Consider the following 25277-nt stretch of genomic DNA (forward strand, 5'->3'; position numbering starts at 1 on the left):
AACGGAGACACGGAGAAGGCCTCTGGGGATTTCTCGGGGGGGACATTGAGCGGCGTTAAGCCTGTCTGTATATCTGGGCTGGCGGTCACGTGCCGGATGGAGGGAAAGTGTTTTGTAGTATAGTCAGCAAATATCACTCAGATCAAACAAGCAGCATCGTACGTATATAAAGTACAGGGAGACAGGACCCTTTGGGGGCGCCATCCCTATGTATGTATATGTATGTATATATATGCCTATGTGTGGATATATATGTTCATGTGGGTGTTTAGCATGGAGTAGTGGTTCCCATATCTTTAGGAAACTAACTTTTAAGTAGAGTTAAGGGTACTCTCACTATGTAGAAACAGCATCGAATGGTAAATAGTCTGACATTTGACATTTGACATTTGATATTTGCCATTTGCCCATTTGGTATTGCCGCGCAGCTCTGCAAAGCAAAGAACACTATAGAAAGGTTATCACGCAAACTCCCATGGAGATGTTTCTCGTCTCCACGTACGCACGTACATCCGTGCATCAACTGTGAAAAATTTCATAGTATATGTATATACTCTGAATAAACTACATAAAAAATGCGATGAGCTTTAGAAGAGAACCCTTATCACACATACGTAGACAGCAGTGTAATTGTAACTGTAATTGTAATTGTACTAATCATATCTACTGCCTTTGAATAAGAAATATCAAGCCAATTGCTCTTTTTGCTGCCAAAATGAAATACATAATTGAACATATGGAAGAAGGATTCAGTGAATGGGTCATCCTCGAATATTCCCAAATATTAAGAGACGTGGGCAAAGAAAATCTAATCCTCTCTTCATTACCTCATGGAACCACAGAAAAAGATATACCTAAACGTCTCTTAGATTTAGGTTTACAATGGACCACCAAGGATTTAATTGATATTCCTTCAGATTTCCCCGATTTGAAACCATTACAAAATGGTAGAGTTTGTCTCTTGGATCCAAGAGCTGAAATTGATTTGAAACCAAGTGACGTCAATGAGTTTGATTATTTCGTGTTTGGAGGTATATTGGGGGATCATCCTCCAAGGGATCGTACCAGTGAATTGAAAACTGCATATCCAAATCTTTTGATTGGTAGAAGATTAGGTGATAAACAAATGACAACAGATACTGCTATTAGAACTACTCAATTGATAGTCAAGAAACAAATTAAATTTGATGATATTAAGTTTATGGATTATCCTGAATTTAGGTTTAGTAAATATGAAGCTACTGAAATGCCATTCAGATATGTCGTTGATACAAAGACAAAGAAACCGATCTTACCACAGGGAATGATGGAATTGATTAAAAAGGATTCTCAACAAAGTTTGGACGATTTGTTGTGAGTTTATCACATATAACTATATACATATATGTATAGCAACAACTAAGGAAATACTATTGATAAAATTATATTGTTTTGAAAGGATGTCTCGTGCTAAGTGTAAGTCCATCATTCCGTTCTAATTTGATGTAAATCCATGAAATTTTGAGCGTTAAATTGGTTTAAAATCCTTTTAAATTCTTTTTCATCGGCACAAGCTTTCATAAATAGTTTAGGAAACTTGTTTTCTTTTAGATTACCTTCCCATATTTTTTCAGAATATGTTCCTGTTTGATCTACAATTGTACCATTGATTTTATTTTCAAAATTCTCATCCCATTTAATCCTATTTAATACTAGTTTTTCATAAAATTTACATGATTTTTCTTTACCAACAACAATTATAATTCCAGGTCCATCGTCACCAATTCGGATACAAAGACCATTTAATAACAGTTGTTTACTATTCATCTTCAATTTGTATCTTATCTTCGGATTTCGAAGGTTTTTAAACCAAAACACTTTACAACATGTATCACCAACACCAGAATTCGTTGACTGCACAATAGTTTGAGCTTCACGTCTTTTCTTTACAGCCTCTTCATGTCTTTTCTGATTAATTTCTTCATGCTTCCTTTTCCTTTCTTCCATTTGTTGTTTCACTGTTACTTCCCAACTAGTAGGATCTGTGATATTTTGATTATTCTCATAAACATTCATCATATTCGATAATTTCACTTTCGGTACCGGTTTCGGTTCCAACCCAAGTTTAATCTTTTCATCAATCTCTTGTCGTATTAATTTCCTTTTATTCCTACGAATCTTTTTCTGCTCCTTTTTAGTCAAATAAACTTTATTCGGTCTCCCCCCTTGGTTAGATAATTCCATTTTAATCGGTACAGGATGTTGAATATAACGAATGGAAGGATGTCTTTCCTCTTCATCTTCCTCATCTGAAACAAAATCCTCATCTTCCTCCACTGAAGGATATTGCATTGAATATTTATCTAATATCTTAGTCTTATCCGTTGTATCCAAATAAACAACATCCCACCATTCACAATCAGGTATATCATCAACATTTGGAATATACTTATCCTCTCCTAATGCTAAATCGGGCAACTCACAATTCTGTATTTTCAATTTCGTAACCTCATCTTCTTTAGTTCGCCTTTGACGTTCTAATTCATTAAACTTCCGCTCTTGTTCGAGAACTTTTCTTTGTAATTCTCTTTCATGTTGAATCCTCTTTGAGACTTCACCTGGTTGGAAAAAAGTTTGTATCCGCTGTCCCTTCCTAGTCTTAGTAGACGGCTGGGTGTTGAATGTGCTTAGGTACGGATTATCATGATGATATTGTTCCCTAATGAAATTTAAATTGGATGATAATAAAGCAGGATGGATCTTGGTATGTAAACCTCGTCCAACGTCTCCTTCTTCTTCTACTGCATCATGCTCCGTAGCGTTAGTTTTCCTTTTTTCTCGTTCCCCTTTTGGAATAATATATTCAGAATCAGACATAGATTGGGGATGATCTGGATTCATTTACTCATTTTTAAAGCTATTCATCTTGTAGGTTAGAATAGTCTAATTGTGACAGAGATAACGTTATATTTCCTGGGACCATTAAGAGAGTAATATTCAACTTGTCACCAAGAACTTTTTTCATTGTCAAAGATAATTTCTATCCGTGAGATTCCCACGAGTAAACAACGTTATTGTGTGACAATAAATTTTTATCGATGACAGTCGCCTCAGGCTGTCCCTCAATTTTTGCGTCACAAAAAATACTTCGGTTTTGAGAAATATAGATACAAAGTATAAGTCAACAATACATTGTTTTCTTTTTACTTTCTTTCCTTTTCTTCTTTCAAAAAGTATTTTTCTTTATAAAACATAACATTAATGACGAATAGATATAATGAAAAGAATAAAAAACTAAAAAATAACTGAAATCAAAATGACAAATAATAGTACAAAAACTGTCAATATACTCCAACTATTGTTCTATAAAGGTATTCAAGGCCTAGTTCAAAGAAGATATTTTGTTTACAGTCATTTTTTCTTTTTCCTTTATAATGCCTAAAGTGGTCGAATTGTTTAATGGACTTTCCAAAACTTTTTACCCGAATAATTTTTGATCCTTTTGTGGGTTTCCCATAGGTGTTGCTTCAGGTATGCAACTCTATATCACATATTTACCATGATCATTTAACACCCATTCCTGATATTTTTTATGTTTCTGAAGCTTTTGATAGATGTCACTTTTTGAGGGTTGTTATCTGCTAATCCCATTACACTGCTAGGTATTATCTGATGTTTTCCACGAAATGATTTTCTTCAACACCGTCCGGTATTTTTTATACGGTTTTTTTCTCTTTATTAAATGCTGCATAAGATGCTCAGGCCTTTTGAGACTTTTCCCACACCTTCGACACTCATGGACCCTTAATTCCTTATGTGTGTGGGTCTCATATAGGTGCTTCTTCAGGTGGGCCTTAGTAGTCAACGTCTTGGAACATATCGGACAAGGTGTTTTCACCTTTGACCTTCTGCGTAGCCTTGGTGAAGAGAAACTTCTTCTTAATATTCCTCTCCCTCTTCTTGTTGGTGCAACGGGTGACATGATTTGACAATGGGTTGTGGCTGACCCCATTACACTACTCGATGGGGAGAGAACATATGGTGTAATTGGAATGTGGATGTCTATCAGGTAAAGCAACCGCAGCTTCCAAAGTGGTTACAAAATCTAGCTTGGCTTCAGTTTATAGCAAGCCCTGCAGCAACATCATAAGTATGAGGCTATGAAAAAACTGAAAGATGGAAAGTAACATTCGCCTTTTGGCAGAAGTATTTGTATAACAAATAATAATTTGAATATAATTCTATGATAATACATTTGATAATTATAGATATGTATACAAAACAATACTATTCAATGACATTGTTAAAAATGAAAAACTAAGAAAGATTATAGTTAAGTGATCGGTGGTGGTAGCAACAACGGTGTCTTCACATTGTAAACCAACAATGTCTCTTACCGTAGAGACTTAACGTCGTAACTACAACTTTCGTATATTTACTGTTTAAAGTTTTACCATATCCTTGTTAATAACTCATAATATACATCTACTTGCTATAGAAATTGATAGATTTTTGAATTTCAATGGAACGCACCTCTTCAACTCAAAGTAATTTCTAGATCTTTCTAATGAACAGGATAATTAAATTCTCATTTTAGATGATAAAGTGATACTACAGTAATGCTTAATTTTCTCTAACTCTCTTTCTCGGATAATATTTTTATCTGTGATATTTTGTTATATTTGCTTAATTTCACCAGGATCCAAAAACACTTCAGTGGTAAGTTGGTCAAAGTTTCTCAAAAATATCTACTATCGATGATTCATGAGTATTTTAGATTGATCTTGCCTTTTTTTGTTGATATTATCTCCATTCTTCGAAGTATTAGTAGTTTCGCAGTCATTCTTTGTTGTCGCTAAGTATTTCAATAGAAGATTTTAATTTAGTGTGGTGTAGATAAAAGCAAGAAAGATCTTTCAAGGTTCCACCTAAGAACTCACTTTAGTTTTTAGTAACAAGGCGGGTCGGTTCATATCTGTGATTAAGTCAAATTTACCTCCAGTTAAAAAGACAATGCTGTAATCCAATCATTGGTGCATGGTAGTACTCTATATAAGCTTTATTGTGAAACAAATATTAGTAACGAATTAGAATTCACAGATGTAATCTGTTTGAGCTGTGGTTACAGCAGCAATCTCTTTAGGGTTACATGGTGTGACAAGGGCCATTCTATTAATGTTGATTCCCTTTCTTAACATTACAGTTCTTCTTACCAAGTGATTCATTTATGATATTATATTTTTTACTTGGACGCTTAAATACCCTTCTATTGGAGCATCAGTCTCGAGAGCAATCGAGTGTTCCTCGATGGTATCAATATGATGTTCCCTGAGTGAGTATATTTCATTTTTATTGATGCTAAAATTAAAAGCAATATTCAGTTAGTCTAGATATTTATAAAAACCACCTTCCATATAGTAATTACTTAGTCTCCGCAAAGAAGAAATTGACAGCTAGCAATGACAATTTATTTTCACTAGCCCATTTATGGACACCAACAGCTGGTTGACCATACCCCCAATTTGGTCTATCTTTCACTTTCGTCAAGGTGACCCCAGGTGTTTGTTTGTAAAACAATAAAACGTACCTATGAGGCCCAGTCCCTTTTGGAGGTCCTGGCCCTTTATATGGCATCATTTCATGTCCATTAGAGATTTCACTTGCTAAAAATTCAGAGTCTCTTGCAAACCCGTCTAATTTGATATTTGTCTCCACATAATGGCAGAACTCGGACCATTTTTTGTCTGTTCTTGAGGGAGCGTCTGGGTCCGTCATTACTAGAGTAAAGTGATCATCTTCATTGATATCTTTAACACTGTCGTTCAAAATGAATTGAACTTGTGGTTTCGATGCAGTAGCTTCAACAGAAAGGGTGTTTCCCATAGCCACTGTAGAATTAGAGGAGTTAAATTCGGCTGATAGTATCCCTTTAGGTTGGAAGTTGGGATCTTTAACGACATCTTTTAAGATGTCATGTTTGCTTAAGCCGTCGATAGCTGCTTTGTTGATATTAATTGAGTATTCCATATTCAATGACTAACTTTCGTCTTCTATACTGATCTGTAAATACAACAAGGGTACCCAGTGTTTTCCTTAAAAAAAACAGGCTGTACGTGTATATATACCTCCCTTTCGGTGTCAGCTACCATTTGTTAGCCTTGGTTTCCCCCGACCCCCCTGCTTGTGCAGATCTATAATTTGTAAATATCAATCCCTATTTTTTCTTTCATTTCTAATTTTCTAGTTAAGGGGAGCGGAAAGGAATAGGGCTCGGACTTTGTCTTCTGGCCGGGCTTGGCCGACACAGACAAATTGATTTCTTGGCAGGAAAAATGGACAGGCCAGACAGTTGATTTAACCTGGGAAATAGTTTATTGTAATACAGACATCTTATACTGCTAATTCCTATAGGTATACATTCTAAGGATCACAAAAAATGTTTCTGTTTTAATTTTACTAGTTTATATATATATACATATTTACATAATTTTTTCTATATGATCATTCTCTTCAACACCGTCCGGTATTTTTTATACCGTTTTTTTCTCTTTACTAAATGCTGCATAAGATGCTCAGGCCTTTTGAAACTTTTCCCACACCTTCGACACTCATGGACCCTTAATTCCTTATGTGTGTGGGTCTCATATAGGTGCTTCTTCATGTGGGCCTTAGTAGTCAACGTCTTGGAACATATCGGACAAGGTGTTTTCGCCTTTGACCTTCTGCGTAGCCTTGGTGAAGAGAAACTTCTTCTTAATATTCCCCTCCCTCTTCTTGTTGGTGCAACGGGTGACATGATTTGACAATGGGTGGTGGCTGACCCCATTACACTACTCGATGGGGAGAGAACATATGGTGTAAGTGGAATGTGGATGTCTATCAGGTAAAGTAACAGCAGCTTCCAAAGCAGTTACAAAATCTATTATGTCCTCAATTGCAACAACGTCTGCTATTTGGTTCTTCATCCTTTCCGAATCAAGAGATTCACCGTTGAGAATTAAAGACCACATTACTTGGCTTTTTTCAATAAATTCAGCAAACAGGGAAGCAGCACTCAATGGATCTTACTTTGATTCCTTATTTTCTCTAAAAGTAGACATCATTTTCTTTTAATAATGACGGTTTAATTTTTTTATTTAAATTGAAAATTGATATATTTTTTGTGTAGCAATAAATAACAATCAACTAGTTTGAAATTAAATTGGTTATTATTTTTAGTCTTTGATTATTGAGCGAATGACAGATTAATCTTTATTAAATTTGTTTTTTATAAAACTTAATAAAAATTATAACATCAAACTCTTGATTAATAAGAAAATGTATGAAGGGAAGAAAACAATTATTGCAAAGTCAAAGGCCTTTTTATATTTGGGGAAAAAAGTCGATAACTTCAATTGAAGGAAAAGTTGACTTGTATTTTAAAAGAACATCCAATATTTTTTCCAATGTTGGAAGGTTATTTTAGGGGCAAAGAAGGTTCTGAACCTCAATATGCTGGACTTGGAGTGTTTCTGTTTTTGTTTTTGCTGTATTTTTCTTGTATTTTTGCGCAGGCACGTAATTAATCGGTCAATAACTTCCGAAGTGCCTTTATCTATTCCCATAATAGGTACTTTGAATTAATTGTTTTTCAAGAATACCAACGATAAGGAAGGAATATCATTTTCTATCTGATAGTCAGGTCCCGACACCACTATTAACGTTGTATTCATTTTGCCAATGTATAGATGGTGTCAGAGAAGATAGTGAGACGCCGCAGTGAAAGCCTCGCAGAACCAAACAACGGCTGTCACCAAAACAAAAAAACAAACTCCGATCTCTTCAAAAACATTAAACATGATAGCGCCCGCACACCATCCACAAAAACCCGAATGAGGTAATCGAATATTAAGGGAGCAGCACCAACACAAACTAACTCCGCTTTTTCCATTGTATGTGATGTAATTCAAACTTGGCAATTTTTTGCTCTTGGCAAAAGTTAACATCTTACCATTTTATATCGGTAATAAGTTTAAAAGTGATATCAGCACTGATGTCCAGCCATGTAGGAAGAGAGCTTAAAATCGGTTCACCAACCGCAATGGAAAATGGAGACTATGTTCGGGGGGGGGGACATAGTTACCAGTAAGAAGTAGAATACAAAACATCAAAAGCGGGGGAGCTTTCTTACGCCAAAATCACACAACGATTTTTCCATAAATAATTTACGTCGTTCTTCTAGTATTTTCAATAAGAAAATGAAAAATATTTTCTAAAAGCCCATCAAGCGTATAAAGAAATACGTTTTAATCTTGTTTTAAAAACTAGAAACACTCAAGGTAAAATAGTATCGTAAAAGTAACGTATTCTTATTGTTGAAAATCCAAATGCAATGTGTTTTGTTTTTTTTTTTTTGAGAAGAATCTTTTTTCTTCTTCGATTTAAAATTTAACACTTTTGTGAACTATTTGTAATGAAATAAAACACCCATAACAAGTTTAAATGTTTTGGTTTTTTTGGTATGGTGTTTTGTTTTGGAAACAAGACAATAAAGTCAAACAAAAAAAAATTATTTATATGTATATTACGCTTTCCCTAAAGATAATTTTATTTTTGGGGACTGAAATCAAGATGTAAATAAAAATAATAATAATATAGAAAATGCAATGGCTACAAATTCACAAATTTTTTTTTGGGCATTCCTTTTTATTCAACTCCTATCAAATGAGTTGTAGATCCTTCATATGGATATAAACGACTTGTAGGAAAACAGCTTTTCTTGAAAAAAAGAATATCGGGATTGGAGACGGTACCTTTCAAGTAATCCCCAATTTCCTTCTTTCAGGTATGTAACAACTATTCATATACCCTCATAACTGGAAAAAAGAGTCAAGTATATTATTACCATTATGAATTATAACATAATCATGTACGTAGTTAAAAAACCATTTCAGTCAGTGTATTCGTATGGGGAAGTATCACACACTTCAGTGTGGTAGCGTCTCGCTTATTTGTACACGACCCGATCACCACCATTACCGCTGCCACGCCAACAGCTCGGGACATCCATCACATGAAAGAATTTGCTATTTTATGGGGACCTCATAATTTGAATATATGGTCTTTTGTAAGGAATCGTATCTATCAAAAAGAGATAAACTTATAAAAACCACATACTGAATAAATTACGAGTACGAGTACGAGTACGATACGATACGATATAAGGGAATGAGTATGATGACAGCGGCAAATACGACAATACTGAGTGCAACTGGTGTTTCAGGTGGTGTTGTATCTGCTCCTACCACAGGAGGTGGTACTACTACCACAAGTAGCACTAGTACAAACGCTATTGATTATGATTATGAAGATAGTAATAAAGATATGTGTCCTATTTGTAAGACAGATCGATATTTATCACCTGATGTTAAATTTTTAGTTAATCCTGAATGTTATCATAAGATTTGTGAATCTTGTGTGGATAGGATATTTAGTTTGGGTCCTGCACAATGCCCTTATAAGAGATGTGATAAGATTCTTAGGAAAAACAAGTTTAAAACACAAATATTTGATGATGTTGGTGTGGAAAAAGAGGTGGATATTAGGAAGAGGGTTTTTGGAGTTTTCAATAAAGATTTGAATGATTTTGATGGTGATTTGAAGAAATTTAATGAATATTTGGAACATGTTGAAGAGATCGTTTATAAGTTAGATCATGGTATTGATGTGGAAGAGACGGAGAGACAATTAAAGGATTATGAGGAATTAAATAAACAATTAATTTTGAGTAATATTGAAAGAAATAAGAAAGAATTTGAAAATTTTGAAGAAAGAGAGAAATTTCAAAAGGAAATGAGATTAAAGAAAAGAATGTTAGAAAGACAGATTGAAGAGGAAGATAAAAGTAATAAAGAATGGGCTAAGAGAGAAATTATTAATCGATTAGCTGCAGCGTCAACATCTGGCTCATTATCATCGGCATCATCGGCATCTACATCAATTGTTGATAATACGCAAGATGTTATTGAAAGTGTTAAGAGTACAGTTAAGTTAAAGAAATCTAGTGCAAGAAGGAAATTAGATGAATTGAATAGATTTCTTCAAGACAATCCATATTTTTCATCATCAAATCCGAACAGTACTCAAAATACTCTACTGTATCAACAGCAACACGGTGGTAGTGTGATACCCTTTACACCCTTTAATGGTGATAGAGATATTGAACCACGTCGGTTTACTATTGAAGAAGAATTATATGATGATCCATTCTTAAAGGATTTACAAAATAAGAAAGAATTCATTGCATCCGGGTTTAGGACTGATTATGTTTATGAAAGGGTATTGACAGAAGCATTTATGGGTCTTGGATGTGTCATATCTGAAGAATTATAGTCATTAAAGAAAGTAAGAAACTACGTATAAAACGTTTTCATGTTTATATATAGATTATTAGTAAAAAAAAACTTAAAAATCAAAGCATTAATATTATTATTATCAAAAAAGAACGATAAATGTATAAGATATATATGAAAGATTGGAAGTACAACAACTATAGAATAAATAAGAAGGTTTTTATGGCCGATTTTGTTTTGAATATTATCATCGTTAGAATGTCTTTTTGATTCATATAGGATGTGGTTTTCAATTCCCATCAGCTTGATGATTTTGATTAAAGTCTCTATTGAAGAGACCATAAGTCAAAGATTGTCCTCCTGGATAATTTGATCTTGTTCTTGGATGTGGAGAAAAAGCAAAAGTTAGATGGGATTCTGACGATGGACTAGGATTACTTGTGCCGTTGTTGTTTTGTCTGTTGTTGTTGTTGTTGTTGGTTTTTTTTTTGTAATCCATTTCCATTGTTTCTTCATAAGAAGGTGGATCCATTGGCATTTGATAGCCACTTTTTTTGTAATTGTTGGTTGTAGTCATATTGGTCACAGGAAGTCGGGTCTGTTTCTTTATGGTTTCGAAAGAAGGATATATATATATATATATATGGTGGTCTTAGCTTCTACGTAAAAGAACGAAAAATGTCTAAAAGGAATCTATGTATATGTGTGACTAGACGGGAACGCGTTCCAGCATATTAGACTATAAAGGAATGGGATACTGTGCAAAACGTTAGTTGCAAGTTCTTGGAACTCCTTCTCATCTCATCTCATCTCATCTCAGTGAGGTTCCAATTTTTGGACGCTCGATATCGGATACATGTCCTATCTAGGATTGTCACCAGCTCACAGCGCTTTGCATATTGAAGGTCACTGTAAAAATCAATTGTAACGCTATCTTACCTAGAATTCTCTATTGTATTGTATTGTGTTGTATTGTATTGTATTGTGTTGTATTTCTATTGCATTCTACGTATTGATATTACGGTGCAATGTACGGCTGAAACATTTCCCTATTTTTTTTATTTTATTTTCTCCGCACATTTTTTGCTGGCACGTGTTACCTGTCACGTGCCTTGGGTTCGATACTTCCACAAGCGCCCAACTGGTATCTCTAACCCTCCAGCCACATGCTTGAATGAAAATCTGTGTTTCTGGATATTATTTTTCGCTCTGTTAACAGTATGATTGCTTCACTTGTATCGAGAGCAAGCGTTTAAGTTAAGGCTGGTTGATAGACAAGTCCTTTCACTTAACGACTATAAATTCAACAACAACTGTCGACCCAACTAGAGGCCAAGTGACAAAAACATGAACAATAGGCAAACTATACGCTCTTTGATACAGCAGTCACGTAGTTGGACCTCATCTCCATCTTCATATTCATACTCATACATACATAATGGTGCTACTATACAGTTCATCAGAAATAAGAGGACTACCAGTGCAGCATCATCATCATCATTGAAGAAGATGGGTAGAAATTCAGCAGAATCATTGTCCCCACCATTACAAAGAGCTGTTACTCAACTTAGTGTCCTATCAGCAAGAAAGAAAATGCCCAGACTGTTGAAACTTTCCAATGAAGATCTAATTAAACATCAAACCATTGAAAAAGCTTGGATGTTATATAAGAAAGATAAAGCCATCGAAAGATCTATGAGATTACAAAGGCAATATGAAAGTATACAAGATGCTTTAGATACTTTAGAATCCATTAATCCTCATTTGTATAAATTGGCTACATCTACTAATGGAGAAGGTAACGGTAGATTCCCCTTGGAGTTCCGCTTACCAACAGACGCTCCACCAAATTCTGAAAAATTATGGCCGCAACAATTTTCTTCAACAAATTTGCAAAAATAAAAATAATCAAATCTGAACTCTCATACATATATATCTATATCTATATCTATAATAACCTTGTAAATACTACTACATGCATATATAATCCATAGTGACTATATTATTTAACTTCTCATACGAATAAGACACACTAAACTGCAGCTCACTAAAGAATATGAACTATCATCATGGTGATGTGGAAGACATAGAAGACACTTTTGAATATGATCACCATCATACCTATACATCTACATCAAAGAACAGTTACCATCTAGATGATGACCAGAATTGTCTATCTAAAAGCTCATTCATTAATCCATATTCCATGCATCATGACAGAAAAAACAATGCATTAACTACACACAATATTTTGAAGGACAACACCATTAATAACAGCACTTCTGCTGTAACCTCCATTAACAATATGACAAGAAATACAACAAATAATAAACGTGGAAGTCAAATTCATCAATACGTTTGTCATCATTGTAACGCACAATTCAGAATAAAAGGTTACTTAACACGTCATTTAAAGAAACACGCTACAGAAAAGGCATATACTTGTCCATTCTTTAACACAGACTCACCTCCAGAATTAAGATGTCATAATTCAGGTGGTTTCAGTAGAAGAGATACATACAAGACTCATTTAAAATCAAGACATATCTTGTTTCCAAAAGGTGTAAGACCACAAGATAGAAATAAATCTGTTGGTCATTGTGCTCAATGTGGTGATTTCTTTGATAGTTGTGAAAATTGGGTGGAAACGCATATAGAATCTGGGAAATGTAAGGCTTTGCCTAGTAATTATCGTAACGGAAAGATTCAAGATAATGCCACAACAACCAATAACAACAGCATTACCGCCGCTAATACTGCTGCTAGTGATACTAATACTGATACTTCCAAGCAAAATGCTGTTACAGTTGCAAAAGATCATTCGTCATTGCAGATAAAAAGATTTAGAAAGGATAATGATCGTGTATTTAAAAAAGCAACATCACACTCATCAGGCATAGCAGTTGGACAATACGTAACTGATCATTTAAATAATGATCTTATGGAAATACCGAATGGTGACAAATCTTTAACGACAAAACAGGAACCAGAAGATTCAGAACAGGAATCAGAATCAGAATCTTCGTATGAACAGAATGCTAGGTCGTTAATGCAATCTTACCAATTATCAGCATTCTTTCCATCATTCTCCAAAGATACTACTACTACTACGACGACGACGACTAAGGTCGCTGCCCCTGCAATAACGCCCACGATACGAGCAACTGGAGAGGAAACCAACGTTGTATACCCATTGGATGAAGAACAAATGCCGGAGCCTGAAGAGGAGCCAGAACGAGAAGGAATACGACCAATGGAAAAGAACTTGGCACTACAATCTTCAACCATTGACAAGATAATATTGGATGGATATTCAATGGATTCACCAAAAAAGATTAAGATGATTAATGATAGAAATTTAAAAAATTTGAAAAAATATAGAACATTCTATTCAGATTTTGTCTCATCGCTTGGTAATTGACCTTACGCGATGAATTTCTATTTATAGCAACTATCTCGGACGTTATATAATATTCAAAATATAATTTGTATAATTCTTAGCATCAATATTGCTGTCTCTAACAACTTCCAAATGGTCCCAAACTTGAATTTTGTTATGTTGAGTAGTTGGACCATTAATCGATTCTTTAATATCTTTTAACCATTTATTGAAGATGAATTAGATAAAAGATATCATCGATGCTGTTAATTTTGATCCGTTTTTACAACAGGGAACGTCAACAACTAAAGCTAATGTTGATTTCGTTCTGAGCAATTAAGTATTCGTCCATTGAACACCTTAAAATCTCAATTCTTATCGTTGTATTCCAAGGTCAGTCCTATACAACGATGTGGAAATAACGTTAGAAATAGCGAAAAGAAATATAAACAAAGGTTTGAACAAGCTATGGAAAAATTATAGCAAGTATTCCAAAATCAGAGAATGGAACAGTCGTAGTAGTAGTAGTAGTAGTAGTAGTAGAATCAAAACAACAAGAACAGTCAATGTCATGGGCAGAATACAGAGATAACGACAGCTGCGGCAGCAAAAAAAGAAGGGCGCTTTTAATGGAACCTTAGAGTTGAAGAAAACGAAACAAGGGAGACCAACACAACGGTAAATACCTATATGTTTTAATGATGAAAAATAAGTAAAATATAATAGACACTATAATAGTTTATAATAGTCGTCTCGAGAAACATGTGACACACCCGGACACCGCACTGTGAACCGTGTACAACGATATTTCTCATATTGTAAAATCAACAAAATAAACAAACAACAACACAAAAAAGAATCTCTTATCAATTAATGAGTGAATGGATAAATGTATGTATGTATGTGTGATGAAATGGGTAAAAGCATACACATAAGATAGTTGGAAAAACAATTCTAAGCTTTATTGAACTATATATTTCTCAAGGGAAAATAGCCTTTTCGTATTGAGTTATTATCCATCCAGCACGCCACAGTCGAATATATCCATTGATTTCACAGAACGAAGACAATCCTGCGGTAATACTATTCACTTTCGTAACTATAGAAATAAAGAGGGTCTTTGTATGGAGAAATGGCAATCCCACCTTCTACTACTAAGAAATCAAGTTCAACGTTCTCAATAAATGATAACGTCAGTAATAGACTTAGGAACATCAGTACCAGCAGCAATAGTAACAACAACAATACCGGTCCATCACATCATGATTCAATGAATAATATTCGTGTAGTGAGTCAGAGTGTCATGAATTCCATTGTCACAGAAAAGGATTCCCTTTATTATATTTGTTTACAAGTAAAGAAAAGATTAGAACATTTACCTCAACTACAACCATATCTAAATTTAGCATATTCCTCGAGCGAATTATTAAGTGAAAGGCAATCGTTACAATTGTCTCAAAAGCAACAATTATATTCTACACATGATTCCTCCGTGATTGCAAATGTAATCAATAAAGAAAACGCTCATAGAAGTGTATCATCCATGGCGTCATATAATCGAGATAGTCATGATGGGAAAACAATATCGAATGCAACTTTTAGATCAAGTTCTATATCAGCAAATAGTTTGGGTGGCAAAGATAATGATACTTTTTCATTGGATGGAATTACCCATTTAAATTCTTCCTCAAATACAAATTCATTAATTCATACAGATTCAAATAACTATGATAATGCTAATGAAACAAATTTACTCACTTATGCTATGGGTATCTTACCAATATCAATGGACTGTGATCCTGTGACTCAACTATCACAATTATTTCAACAAGGATCTCCACTTTGTATCATCTTTAATGCTGTTAAACCACAATTCAAGTTACCAGTGGTATCATCAGATGACTTAAAAATTTGTAAAAAATCTATCTATGATTTCATACTTGGTTGTAAAAAACATTTCGCATTTAATGATGAAGAATTATTTACCATATCTGACGTTTTCTCCAATTCAACAAATCATTTCATTAAAGTTATTGACGTAGTACAAACTTTATTAAATTCATCAACTGATATTTTCCCCATGATACCTATGGAAAAATTAACATTACAAATGAGGGAAAAATATAATCCAACGCAAGCATTAATGAGTACTGATTATAATAACATCATAAAGGAATTTGTCATTACTGAAAGAAAATATATTCATGACTTAGAAATCTTAGATGAATATAAACAACAATTATTAGATAGCAACCTAATAACATCTGAAGAACTTTATATGCTATTCCCAAACCTGACTGAAGCAATTGATTTCCAAAGAAGATTTTTAATTTCATTGGAAATTAATTCCCTAGTGGATCCATCAAAGCAAAGAATCGGTGCCCTTTTCATGCATTCTAAACATTTCTTCAAATTATATGAACCTTGGTCCATTGGTCAAAACGCTGCTATTGATTTTTTATCCAATACTTTAGATAAATTCCAAAACATGAATTTTGTCTTAAAAAATAAGTTGGAACTACAATCGTTCCTTTATAAGCCCGTTCAAAGACTTTGTAAATATCCCTTGTTACTAAAGGAACTTTTGTCTGCATATAATAAACAACTCCAAAAAACCAATAATAATAACACGAATTCCTCATCTTCAACTTCGGTTTCAACTTCCTCCTCTTCTTCATCATCATCACCAACATCTTCATCTTCCGCAGTGAAGGAATTAGAAATCGCCCTGGATATCTCTAAAAAAATTGCTAAAAGTATTAATGAAAATCAAAGAAGAACAGAAAACCATGAAGTTGTGAAAAAATTATATGGTAGAGTACTTAATTGGAAAGGTTATAGAATTGCAAAATTCGGTGAATTATTATATTTTGATAAAGTTTTCATTTCAACAAATAATTCAAATGAACAAGAAAGAGGATTTGATGTATATTTGTTCGAAAAAATCATAATATTATTCTCCGAAGTTAACAATAACAATACAAATGCCCAAAATAGCATAACTTCTTCATCAAGTACTAAAAAATCATCATCTTTAATATTGAAAAAGAAAAATTCTACATCATCATCTTCATCAACATCCATTTTAAATTCATCTTTACCATCAGCATCTTCCTTAGCATTAAATAATAGCACGTCTGCTAACAATAATAATAATAACAGTAGCAAACTTTCAAAAAGTCGTCATAACTCCTATGATTTTACAACATCTCTCATGAATTCATCCAATACTTCGTTACATAATAGTAATAATAATAATAACAAGAATTTTTCACATTCCAATTTCGCATTAAATGAACCAAAATTAGATCTGAGAGGACGTATAATGATAATGAATTTAAATGAAATCAAGCCATCAAAATCAAGATCTTTAAATATAACGTGGGAATCTATAAAGGAACAAGGAAATTTCTTATTAAAATTCAAAAATGAAGAAACGAGAGATAATTGGTGCTCATGCTTACAATCATTAGTACGTCATATAAAGAGTGAATCATTTAGAAGTACAAATAGTGGAGATTTCTCATCATCATCAATCATTGGTACTCCATTACCGTCACCTAGTACCCATCGTAATAATAGTATTACACATAATAATAATACTACTAATAATAATAATAATACATCAAGAAGAAATACACGCAATAGTATATCTTCAATCAATAGCTCACATTTGAAATATATTTCTGAAAATACCACGAGCAGTAATAGTATGGTTTCTCCTTCAGCGAATGCTCGCTGTTCATCCTCATCAATGCATCAAAAGAAAAGAGTATCTAATTTTGAAAATGAACATAAAACAATACTTGAGGATTCTTCTTATGAAAATTCAATACCTGATCATTCAATATTAATTAGAGTATCATTCAACTCAGATTTCTATACAATTTTAATCAATTTAGATAAAGATGTCACATTCGTCATTGATTCGATAAAGAAAAATTGAATCATATGGGGCAAATTTCCAAAATTAAATATAAAGATGAAGATGGTGATTATGTCATCTTGGAATCAAATGAAGATTGGATCGTCGCAAAGGATATGCTGGTTGAAAACAATGAAAGAATTCTAAACGTTTGGGCATATATATAGTCCAGCGATTGTCTTTATATCGTCTACTTCTTTATATTCATGATTAATTAAACCACTTTTATATATGCTTTTTTATAGAATCAAGGAATAAAATCATCATCATTATTATCAAAAACGTGGTATTAATATTGTCTATAAGGGTATTATCGTAAAAACGATGAGAATTAAACTTATCAAACCACTAACTATATGTCATGCAAGCAACTGATAAAGAGAAGGTACAGGAACTATCAACTTTTAATGCATCATCAGAGCGTGCTTATTGCCTTGTACGTTGTAATTACTAGTAGCGAACAAAGAAAAAACAGCTTTTTGTAACGAGGCATGGCAGTGATATACATTGAAATGACCTTTTAATATCTGAAATTTACGTAAGACTAACTACTAATAATAACTATTTTCAATCTCAATTTGATATCAGTTTTATTGTTTGTTTTTTTGTTTTTCTCTCTTTCGTCTACTATGTATTTACTTACTTGTATTATTTTGACTATATACACGTTTATAACCTTTGAAATCGTTCGCATCATTAAAAGCAACGTCCATTGATGATGAAGATCTCTTGCGATGACCCTTCATGAATGGAATTGAACTACTTATACTTGCTCCTTTCAATTGTAATGATATTCTTCTATCATGATGGGAAATATGTCCATGTTTATCATTCATCATCATTGCTGTGGGGAACTTCAACTTAGTATTATTCGTTGTCATAAATAATGAAGGCGTTGTTGGAGTTAATGGTTGTAAAGAAGATATATTTGATGGAGGATACATGTGTGGGATCGTTAATGTTTGTCTTCTTAGCGGTGATGGAGCAATTGGGCATGGGGTTTCTGAAGGAATTGGATTGGAGTTCATTTTATTAGGTGATGACATTGGAGTTGGTGAAGATGCTGAAGAAAAACATGATGAGGACGTAGACGTGAACGATGACGATGACGCAAACGATGAGGAGGATGATATAGATGCAGCGATAGATTTCCTTCCATCATTACTAAATTTCCTTCCAATAAAGAAAGAAGAAGAATTTGACTCGTTGATTGGTATGTTGTTAATGCAAAAATCATCCATTGAAGGAGTTTGAATATTTATATCATTAAAATTGGTTAATGCCAATTGGAATTCTTGAGATTGATAGAATTCATCTAATTGTAATTGGTATTGATATTTTTTTAAAGCTAGTAATATTTTATTACTTACCTTTAATCTAGTAAAAGCGGATGGATTTCTCTTGTGACCTTTACCTGCTTGACCTTGCTGTTGTTGCGGTGGTGATGTTTGATCTCCTAGATATTTGAATTTAAAGGTTGAAGGATATTGGTCTTCGTTTGTTATTAAATTCAAAAGAGACTTAGCGATGTCGTTATTGAATACTGAAGGATGATTATCAAGATCATTAAAATTTTCCCATTTATTTGAATCGTGATAATTTAGTGCCAAGATAATTAATTTGATTCCAGTTTGGGCAATTGAATAATTATCATAATTAAATGATGAATTTTCATCAAATGCTATTAATTCACATAACATTAGTGTGCCTAGTTTAACTTCGTTGACATTTATACTTGATTTCAAAGATTTAATTTCAGAAATCATTGTATTAGTGTTTGAAGACGATGCTGGATCCATATTATTTTCCATGAATAATAGAAGATCAATGAATGAATCAAAAGTAGGTGATGAGCATAGAGACCAATTTAGCGCTTTTAAAAGATGGAACTCCATCTTTTTAAATTGCGTTACTGAATATTGATTACAACATAGACTTTGTAAAACTTTTAACGTAGCGCAACGATTTTTAGCATCCCAAAATTTGGAACTTATCCAAAGAGCAGTTAAGGCCAATAGTTGATAGTCACAACTTTTAATTATGTATTTAGATGCGTATCTATCTAAGATATCGAAAGCTAAAAATAAAGTGGATGCAGACAGATTTAATCTTGTATGACTATAAAAGATGAAATCGAATATTAAGAATCTCATTTTAGAATTAATTTGAGGTTGAGTTTGAAAATTCAAGATATTAATCTTAAACTCTTGGAAATTTTTCAGATCTAATAAATGAGTTAAATGCTGAGGACCATATTCTATAATGGAAGAATGATGACATTGTAATTCACGTAATACTAAATTAGGAGTCTGCGACTTAATTGTGGCATTATTCCGTCTTATTTGAGAGAGCATCATCATATTAGGATAATTAGAAGTAGCATTAGCACTAGTTGTGAAGTTGTTTCCTCTGGAATTTGTAGCATGGTTATTAATATTATTATTATTATTATTGTTGTTGTTGTTGTTGCTGTTGTTGCTATTGTTGCTGTTGTTGTTGTTGTTGTAACTGCCGATTTGTTCAGCTTGATGTGTCGTTGAATTCATAATAATATGTTAGAAAGTGAAAATGCCTTAGTATCTAAATGAGATGAGATGGGAAAAAAAATGGGGACATATGATGGAAAATGCAAATGTGATATAAATATAAAATGGGTCGTTATTAAGAAGCAAACTCTTTAGCGAACGATATATGATATGATTAATATTATTAGTATTAGAACCAGTCTAAGAAAATAATGTTAAAATGCAGGGTTTAATAGAAATAAATAAAAGGAATGGTGTTTTTTTTTTATTGCAACAACAACAATAATAATTGATTTTAATTGAGATAGAATGGTGATCTATTTGAACTCAATTGTGTCCTCAAGCCAATTTTTTAAATTCAATATTTTTTAAATTTCACAAGATTATTAAAACAAATATATTCAAATAAAGAAAACTATGAAATCAGCCTTATCATATTATTAAATAGATATATATAAATGAAAAAAATATATACCACTCGAAAAAAAACCAAATCAAATTGGAAAATCAAAGTTAGGTTATTTACAATGGAGTTCAATGACAGGTAATTTGACTGCATCAATTTAAGTGGACAATACTAAGCCTGTGGAAAGGAAAACCTTCAAAGTTAAGGTTGATAAAGCCACGAGGAATTGAAAGATAATAGACTTTTCAATGGTTCCCCTTTTTCCAAGGTACTGTAATTTGCACCTAGTATTGTGAGAATTGCTAAGAATTTACAGGCTGTTATCTTGATAACTATTCACCTCTAAGGTTTTCCCCAGGAGATGTTGTAACAGTTGTAGAAAGAATCAATACGTAACTAAGTAAAGCCCTAGAAAGGAAAGTTCTCTCTCTGTGAGAAAGTAATCAAACAAGTAGAGTGCGTACAGCAAATATTTTTCATAACAAACCTCGAAGTGATCAAGTAACAGGAACTCAAAAGAACTTTAATTTAGGTATTTTTACGACCTCATCAGCTTAGAGCTAAACTTTAGACGGACGACAGTGGCATTTTGCTGGGAGCCTTCCTCCCGTAGAAATACTGAAAATACAGCCTAGAAGGAAATGATCTCCGCCTAGGCTCCTTCCAGGCGGGTTGTTTAGTGGGAAATTTTGGTACGTACGCAGAGAGCCTACAATAAAGAGAAGTGAAGTGTAAGGAACTGTGAAAGAGGTTGTTAGTGATTCTGAGTGCGTTCGCACATATGTATGTCGACTTTGCTGAGCTGAACTTTTCTACCACCTAAGCCCGTACCAGTCTTCTCCTATGCCGTGTCATTCAAAATTTCATACTTTTTTTGGAAAATTTCAAGGGGACATCCGTAGCCACCAGATAAAATTTACAAATTTTTCTGGAGCCCGAGGGCAACAGAAGAACCTCTTTACGTACTGCTCTAAAAAGTAATTTTCTTTGAACATTTTCTTTTGATAGCGAATTATTACCCAAAGGAGTAAACATTGTAGTTTTTTACCTTTTTTAGAAAAAACTCGGTTAGAAAGTTTAGCGGGTTGAAGAGCAACGAATCTGTACGTAAGGAAGCTGTATTGGACAAGTATACATTATAGGTACAGTCTACCAGCTGTAAAGCCGATACTATTATAAATCATTTTTACTGCTTCTAGTAAAACAAGTTTGAAATGCTATGGCTGAAGGAAGTGTGGCACCATTCAATCTATTGAAAATACACATGTACGTACGATAACTGAGGCTTATTGTGGTATAAATGCCAACATGAGATGATAAATTATATATGTACAATGAAGTGATATTATTGGTTTTCAATCATTAAACCCGAATCAACAAAGTATGAATTCAATTCACTGGTTAGCTACTTTCTAATTGATTTACATAAGGTTAAGACGACCAGGTCATTACTTACGTATTGACCCTTTCATAAAAATAATCAACTATTTGTTGTACTCTTCTACTCATCCTATCCTTAAATTTGCTCAGAGCTTGTCTATTATAAGAAACACTCGACTTTCATAACTTCATATAATGTGCAACTTAACTCTACGAATACTTCATTATAGAGTACTATATTATGTTTATCGGAAGTAAACCGTCGCTGCTGCCAACTTGATATTCTTACTAATATGTTATAAATTATATTTTCCATAGGAAATTTTCAATCACTGAGTTAGATAACACAATTCAATCACCTCTTGGGCTACTACGCCTATACGGAAGATTGTTCAACTTCACCATCAGCTGGATTCGGAAATTCTTGAGGACATTGTTGAAACGCCAAGAAATTAATACGGGCTGGCAAATCCTTTTGTCCTCTGCGGCTCTTTCTTAAGAAATAAGAAATTTGTTAGTAAATAAGCTCAAAACCCTTTAACATCCCGTACGGAGGAATTTATTGCGGAGGTATTACCTGAAACGGTATTTTAAGCTTGGGAGAAATTCCGCGGCGGCGGGGGTTTCTTTCAGTCGAGTCGAGTTTAAGGCCAACGTTAAACTTCATTTGACACATGTCATTTATGATTATGATATTACCAATAATAATTGATGTTCGAATGAAAACAATGACTCTACGAGATGGATTTTTTATAAAGTCCGTAGTTAAGCAAAATTTTGTGGCATCTTCTGCACGTTGTGTGCCTGTGAAGCTTGATGACGAATCGATGAATATCGAACCTACAAGGCCAATAGACTACCGTACATGATAAATAAGTAGACTATAGAATATAGGGAGAAACATAGTCGTTCTAATTTGCCACTATTGTTTTTGCCGGCATAGGAAAATGTTTATTTTATTTTTCCCTTCAAACTAATATCATTAGTATGCACATACCTACTGTCCCACCAGGGTACTTTCTTTTGTTGGTTAGCTCTTGTTATATGAGTAAACTGCTATCGGTGGTATCTAGAAAAATATCAAGGACTAATCGGTATTGTTTATCCACTTTTAAGACTTGCAGACACTCTATAAAGATATAGTTGTAGATCGGACCAACTCTCAAAATAGAGCATTGGTGTAGATGGTAAAAAATACACCCTCTTGTTGTTCAAAATGATTACACATAATAAATTTCCTTCTTTTTTATTGGTCATTAGACTAAGCGTCCCTTCAAATCTTAACTCTTTTTGGTGTAGTTATGCTGGAGGTGATGAAAAAGAAATACGTCCTTCTTGCTATGTTCATCTTTTACAGAAGAAACTGAAAAACGATATGTTATTCTAGTAACGTTATATATTTACATGTTCATGAAGAAGAAAAAGAAAGTTTAAGGGTTTCGTTTTAGGACGAAGTTATTTAGATCTCTCTGATCCAAAGTACTTATCTAAAACAGGTCTCATTAAATGATTGAAACGATCTCTTGTATTCTCGAAATTATCTAAGGCGGGTCTGACATCAATATTGAATGTAGGTAACCCATTTTCATCATCTGGCGCACCATAAAAATCTAAAACATAACGGATTCTCTTATAACCTGAAATTTCATTCCCTTCATCGTCCAAATAAGTTGAATTTGGATCACCTCTAAGAACAAACCAATCATGTCTATCAAAGGGGAGCTCATTCGAATAATAAGAGGGGAAAATATTAGATAAAAAATGATGCCACCTTGCCCTGGGACTCAATTTATCTGGTCGTCCAGTAAATTTTAATAACTTAGGTTCAATGAGGGTTTCCTTGGTATGAGGTTGTTCCCATTTAAGAATTTCACCCCAAGAGCCTTCATTTAAAAGATTATGAACATAAACCATTGATTCTACGGCGTCTTCCGGTATCTCTTCGCCGGTGTTAGAATCAATCTTACCCTTCTTGATCATGGCGTTATACATTTGTTGTGGGGATGGATATTCCCAATATTCTTTTTTCTTTGTGCCTCTAGGTATCGTTGAAATCATACGTTCTGTAGGGAGCTCTATTGCTTGTTGATCATGCCTTTCAGAGGATAAATTGAATGGTATATTATTTAAAGGATTCAAATCTGATTGTTTCTTTTCACGCATTACAGGACATGCACTGACGGGCTCCTCTTTCCTTTCACGCATGACCGGACATGCACTAATGGATTCTTCTTTCCTCTCATGCATTACAGGGCATTGTCCACTTATTGCGGTAGCGGATGAGGCTTTCCATAAGCTCTTATTTTGTTGTGTATTCGGATCTGCCCAAAACCAGCCCATGATCTCTAGTTTCTCTGCAGTTATTTCCTTTTTGCCTGTACGAGAAGTTGGCAATTTCTTCTATATGATAGATAAATATATGTAAAAATATAATATTGAAGCCTTAGTAACTATAGATTATAATAATCCTTTCGTTGGTACGATGAGTGGTGGCCCCTGCATTCAAAAGATAAGTTCGAGATATTACACAGCTCTGATTTTAGTTTGCTTTCTCCGCAATTATTCTCCGTCGGCTGCCGTCGCCCTTATCTACTTTACAATTTATAATGATGCATTTAGTAGATATCAACCCGTAGAAATCGCATGGGTAAAATTTAGTTGAATAACCTCATTCTACCTAAAAAGGTAAATAGAGTACGTATGTACGTATTGTAGATAAGCTATGAACCCCATTCATGACTACTACTGTCAAGATTTTCCACCATCTAAGACAGTATGGGCTCCATCAACTTCTGTTTATTCACTATTTAAAACCGAAAGATATCAATAATAGGGTTCCTAGCTTGCAGCCTGCTCAATATTACACAATTAAAGGAATTTCTTGAAACAGTATATCTCTATAATCTATAGGGCATGGCAGGCTTAATCTTAGGTATGAGTTTCTACAGTAGGAACGGGTTTATATAAGCAATGGTTCGCCTTTATTAAGTTTCTATCCTCACATTTTTCACGGTCCTCTTCTAATGTAGTTTCGTATATTTAGCTACAGGACGTTGAATTTTCTTACCAGAGAAGGGGAAGTGGTTATCATATAAATAGGAAAAAAAAGCTTATTAGTTACGAATTCATGAATAAATGCATCTCATAATTTATTTTAATTTACAAATAGCTGACCAACGTACATTCAGCATAGTATAAATAAAATAAATAGAGAAGTAAACTCTTATAATAATTTCATGTATTATCGAAAGGAAATTAATTAATTCAATATTTCTTACTACCCTGACTCTTAAGTTACATAAAAGCAGAGTGTCTTAAAATATTTCATTGATCCACCATTATTATTATTTTA

At 33.6% G+C, this 25277-nt stretch overlaps 10 protein-coding genes across 10 annotated transcripts; 5 read left to right on the forward strand and 5 right to left on the reverse strand.

Moving 5' to 3' along the window:
- Positions 1 to 715: 715 nt before the first annotated feature.
- On the forward strand, positions 716 to 1357 carry SFM1 (protein-arginine N-methyltransferase SFM1; the record flags this gene model as incomplete). The annotated part of the gene is made up of 1 exon (XM_003671474.1): positions 716 to 1357. One exon carries the CDS (start codon positions 716 to 718, stop codon positions 1355 to 1357), a length of 642 nt encoding a protein of 213 aa, XP_003671522.1.
- A 107-nt stretch (positions 1358 to 1464) lies between these two features.
- PRP3 (U4/U6-U5 snRNP complex subunit PRP3) lies at positions 1465 to 2880 on the reverse strand (the record flags this gene model as incomplete). The annotated part of the gene is made up of 1 exon (XM_003671475.1): positions 1465 to 2880. One exon carries the CDS (start codon positions 2878 to 2880, stop codon positions 1465 to 1467), a length of 1416 nt encoding a protein of 471 aa, XP_003671523.1.
- A 2520-nt stretch (positions 2881 to 5400) lies between these two features.
- Positions 5401 to 6006, reverse strand: NDAI0H01070 (YbhB/YbcL family Raf kinase inhibitor-like protein; the record flags this gene model as incomplete). The annotated part of the gene is made up of 1 exon (XM_003671476.1): positions 5401 to 6006. The coding sequence occupies one exon, from the start codon at positions 6004 to 6006 to the stop codon at positions 5401 to 5403; it is 606 nt and encodes a 201-aa protein (XP_003671524.1).
- A 3180-nt stretch (positions 6007 to 9186) lies between these two features.
- TFB3 (TFIIH/NER complex subunit TFB3) lies at positions 9187 to 10350 on the forward strand (the record flags this gene model as incomplete). The annotated part of the gene is made up of 1 exon (XM_003671477.1): positions 9187 to 10350. The coding sequence occupies one exon, from the start codon at positions 9187 to 9189 to the stop codon at positions 10348 to 10350; it is 1164 nt and encodes a 387-aa protein (XP_003671525.1).
- A 249-nt stretch (positions 10351 to 10599) lies between these two features.
- CMI8 (Cmi8p) lies at positions 10600 to 10887 on the reverse strand (the record flags this gene model as incomplete). Its single annotated transcript, XM_003671478.1, has 1 exon — positions 10600 to 10887. The coding sequence occupies one exon, from the start codon at positions 10885 to 10887 to the stop codon at positions 10600 to 10602; it is 288 nt and encodes a 95-aa protein (XP_003671526.1).
- A 770-nt stretch (positions 10888 to 11657) lies between these two features.
- Positions 11658 to 12212, forward strand: MRPL28 (mitochondrial 54S ribosomal protein mL40; the record flags this gene model as incomplete). Its single annotated transcript, XM_003671479.1, has 1 exon — positions 11658 to 12212. The coding sequence occupies one exon, from the start codon at positions 11658 to 11660 to the stop codon at positions 12210 to 12212; it is 555 nt and encodes a 184-aa protein (XP_003671527.1).
- A 154-nt stretch (positions 12213 to 12366) lies between these two features.
- STP1 (Stp1p) lies at positions 12367 to 13731 on the forward strand (the record flags this gene model as incomplete). Its single annotated transcript, XM_003671480.1, has 1 exon — positions 12367 to 13731. The coding sequence occupies one exon, from the start codon at positions 12367 to 12369 to the stop codon at positions 13729 to 13731; it is 1365 nt and encodes a 454-aa protein (XP_003671528.1).
- A 1090-nt stretch (positions 13732 to 14821) lies between these two features.
- On the forward strand, positions 14822 to 17635 carry CDC24 (Rho family guanine nucleotide exchange factor CDC24; the record flags this gene model as incomplete). The annotated part of the gene is made up of 1 exon (XM_003671481.1): positions 14822 to 17635. One exon carries the CDS (start codon positions 14822 to 14824, stop codon positions 17633 to 17635), a length of 2814 nt encoding a protein of 937 aa, XP_003671529.1.
- A 614-nt stretch (positions 17636 to 18249) lies between these two features.
- On the reverse strand, positions 18250 to 20160 carry CLN3 (cyclin CLN3; the record flags this gene model as incomplete). The annotated part of the gene is made up of 1 exon (XM_003671482.1): positions 18250 to 20160. The coding sequence occupies one exon, from the start codon at positions 20158 to 20160 to the stop codon at positions 18250 to 18252; it is 1911 nt and encodes a 636-aa protein (XP_003671530.1).
- Positions 20161 to 23380: 3220 nt separating this feature from the next.
- CYC3 (holocytochrome c synthase CYC3) lies at positions 23381 to 24265 on the reverse strand (the record flags this gene model as incomplete). The annotated part of the gene is made up of 1 exon (XM_003671483.1): positions 23381 to 24265. One exon carries the CDS (start codon positions 24263 to 24265, stop codon positions 23381 to 23383), a length of 885 nt encoding a protein of 294 aa, XP_003671531.1.
- Between the last annotated feature and the right edge of the window lie 1012 nt (positions 24266 to 25277).

This window comes from Naumovozyma dairenensis, chromosome 8 (assembly GCF_000227115.2).
Source record: "Naumovozyma dairenensis CBS 421 chromosome 8, complete genome".
Taxonomy (NCBI): Eukaryota; Fungi; Ascomycota; class Saccharomycetes; order Saccharomycetales; family Saccharomycetaceae; genus Naumovozyma; species Naumovozyma dairenensis.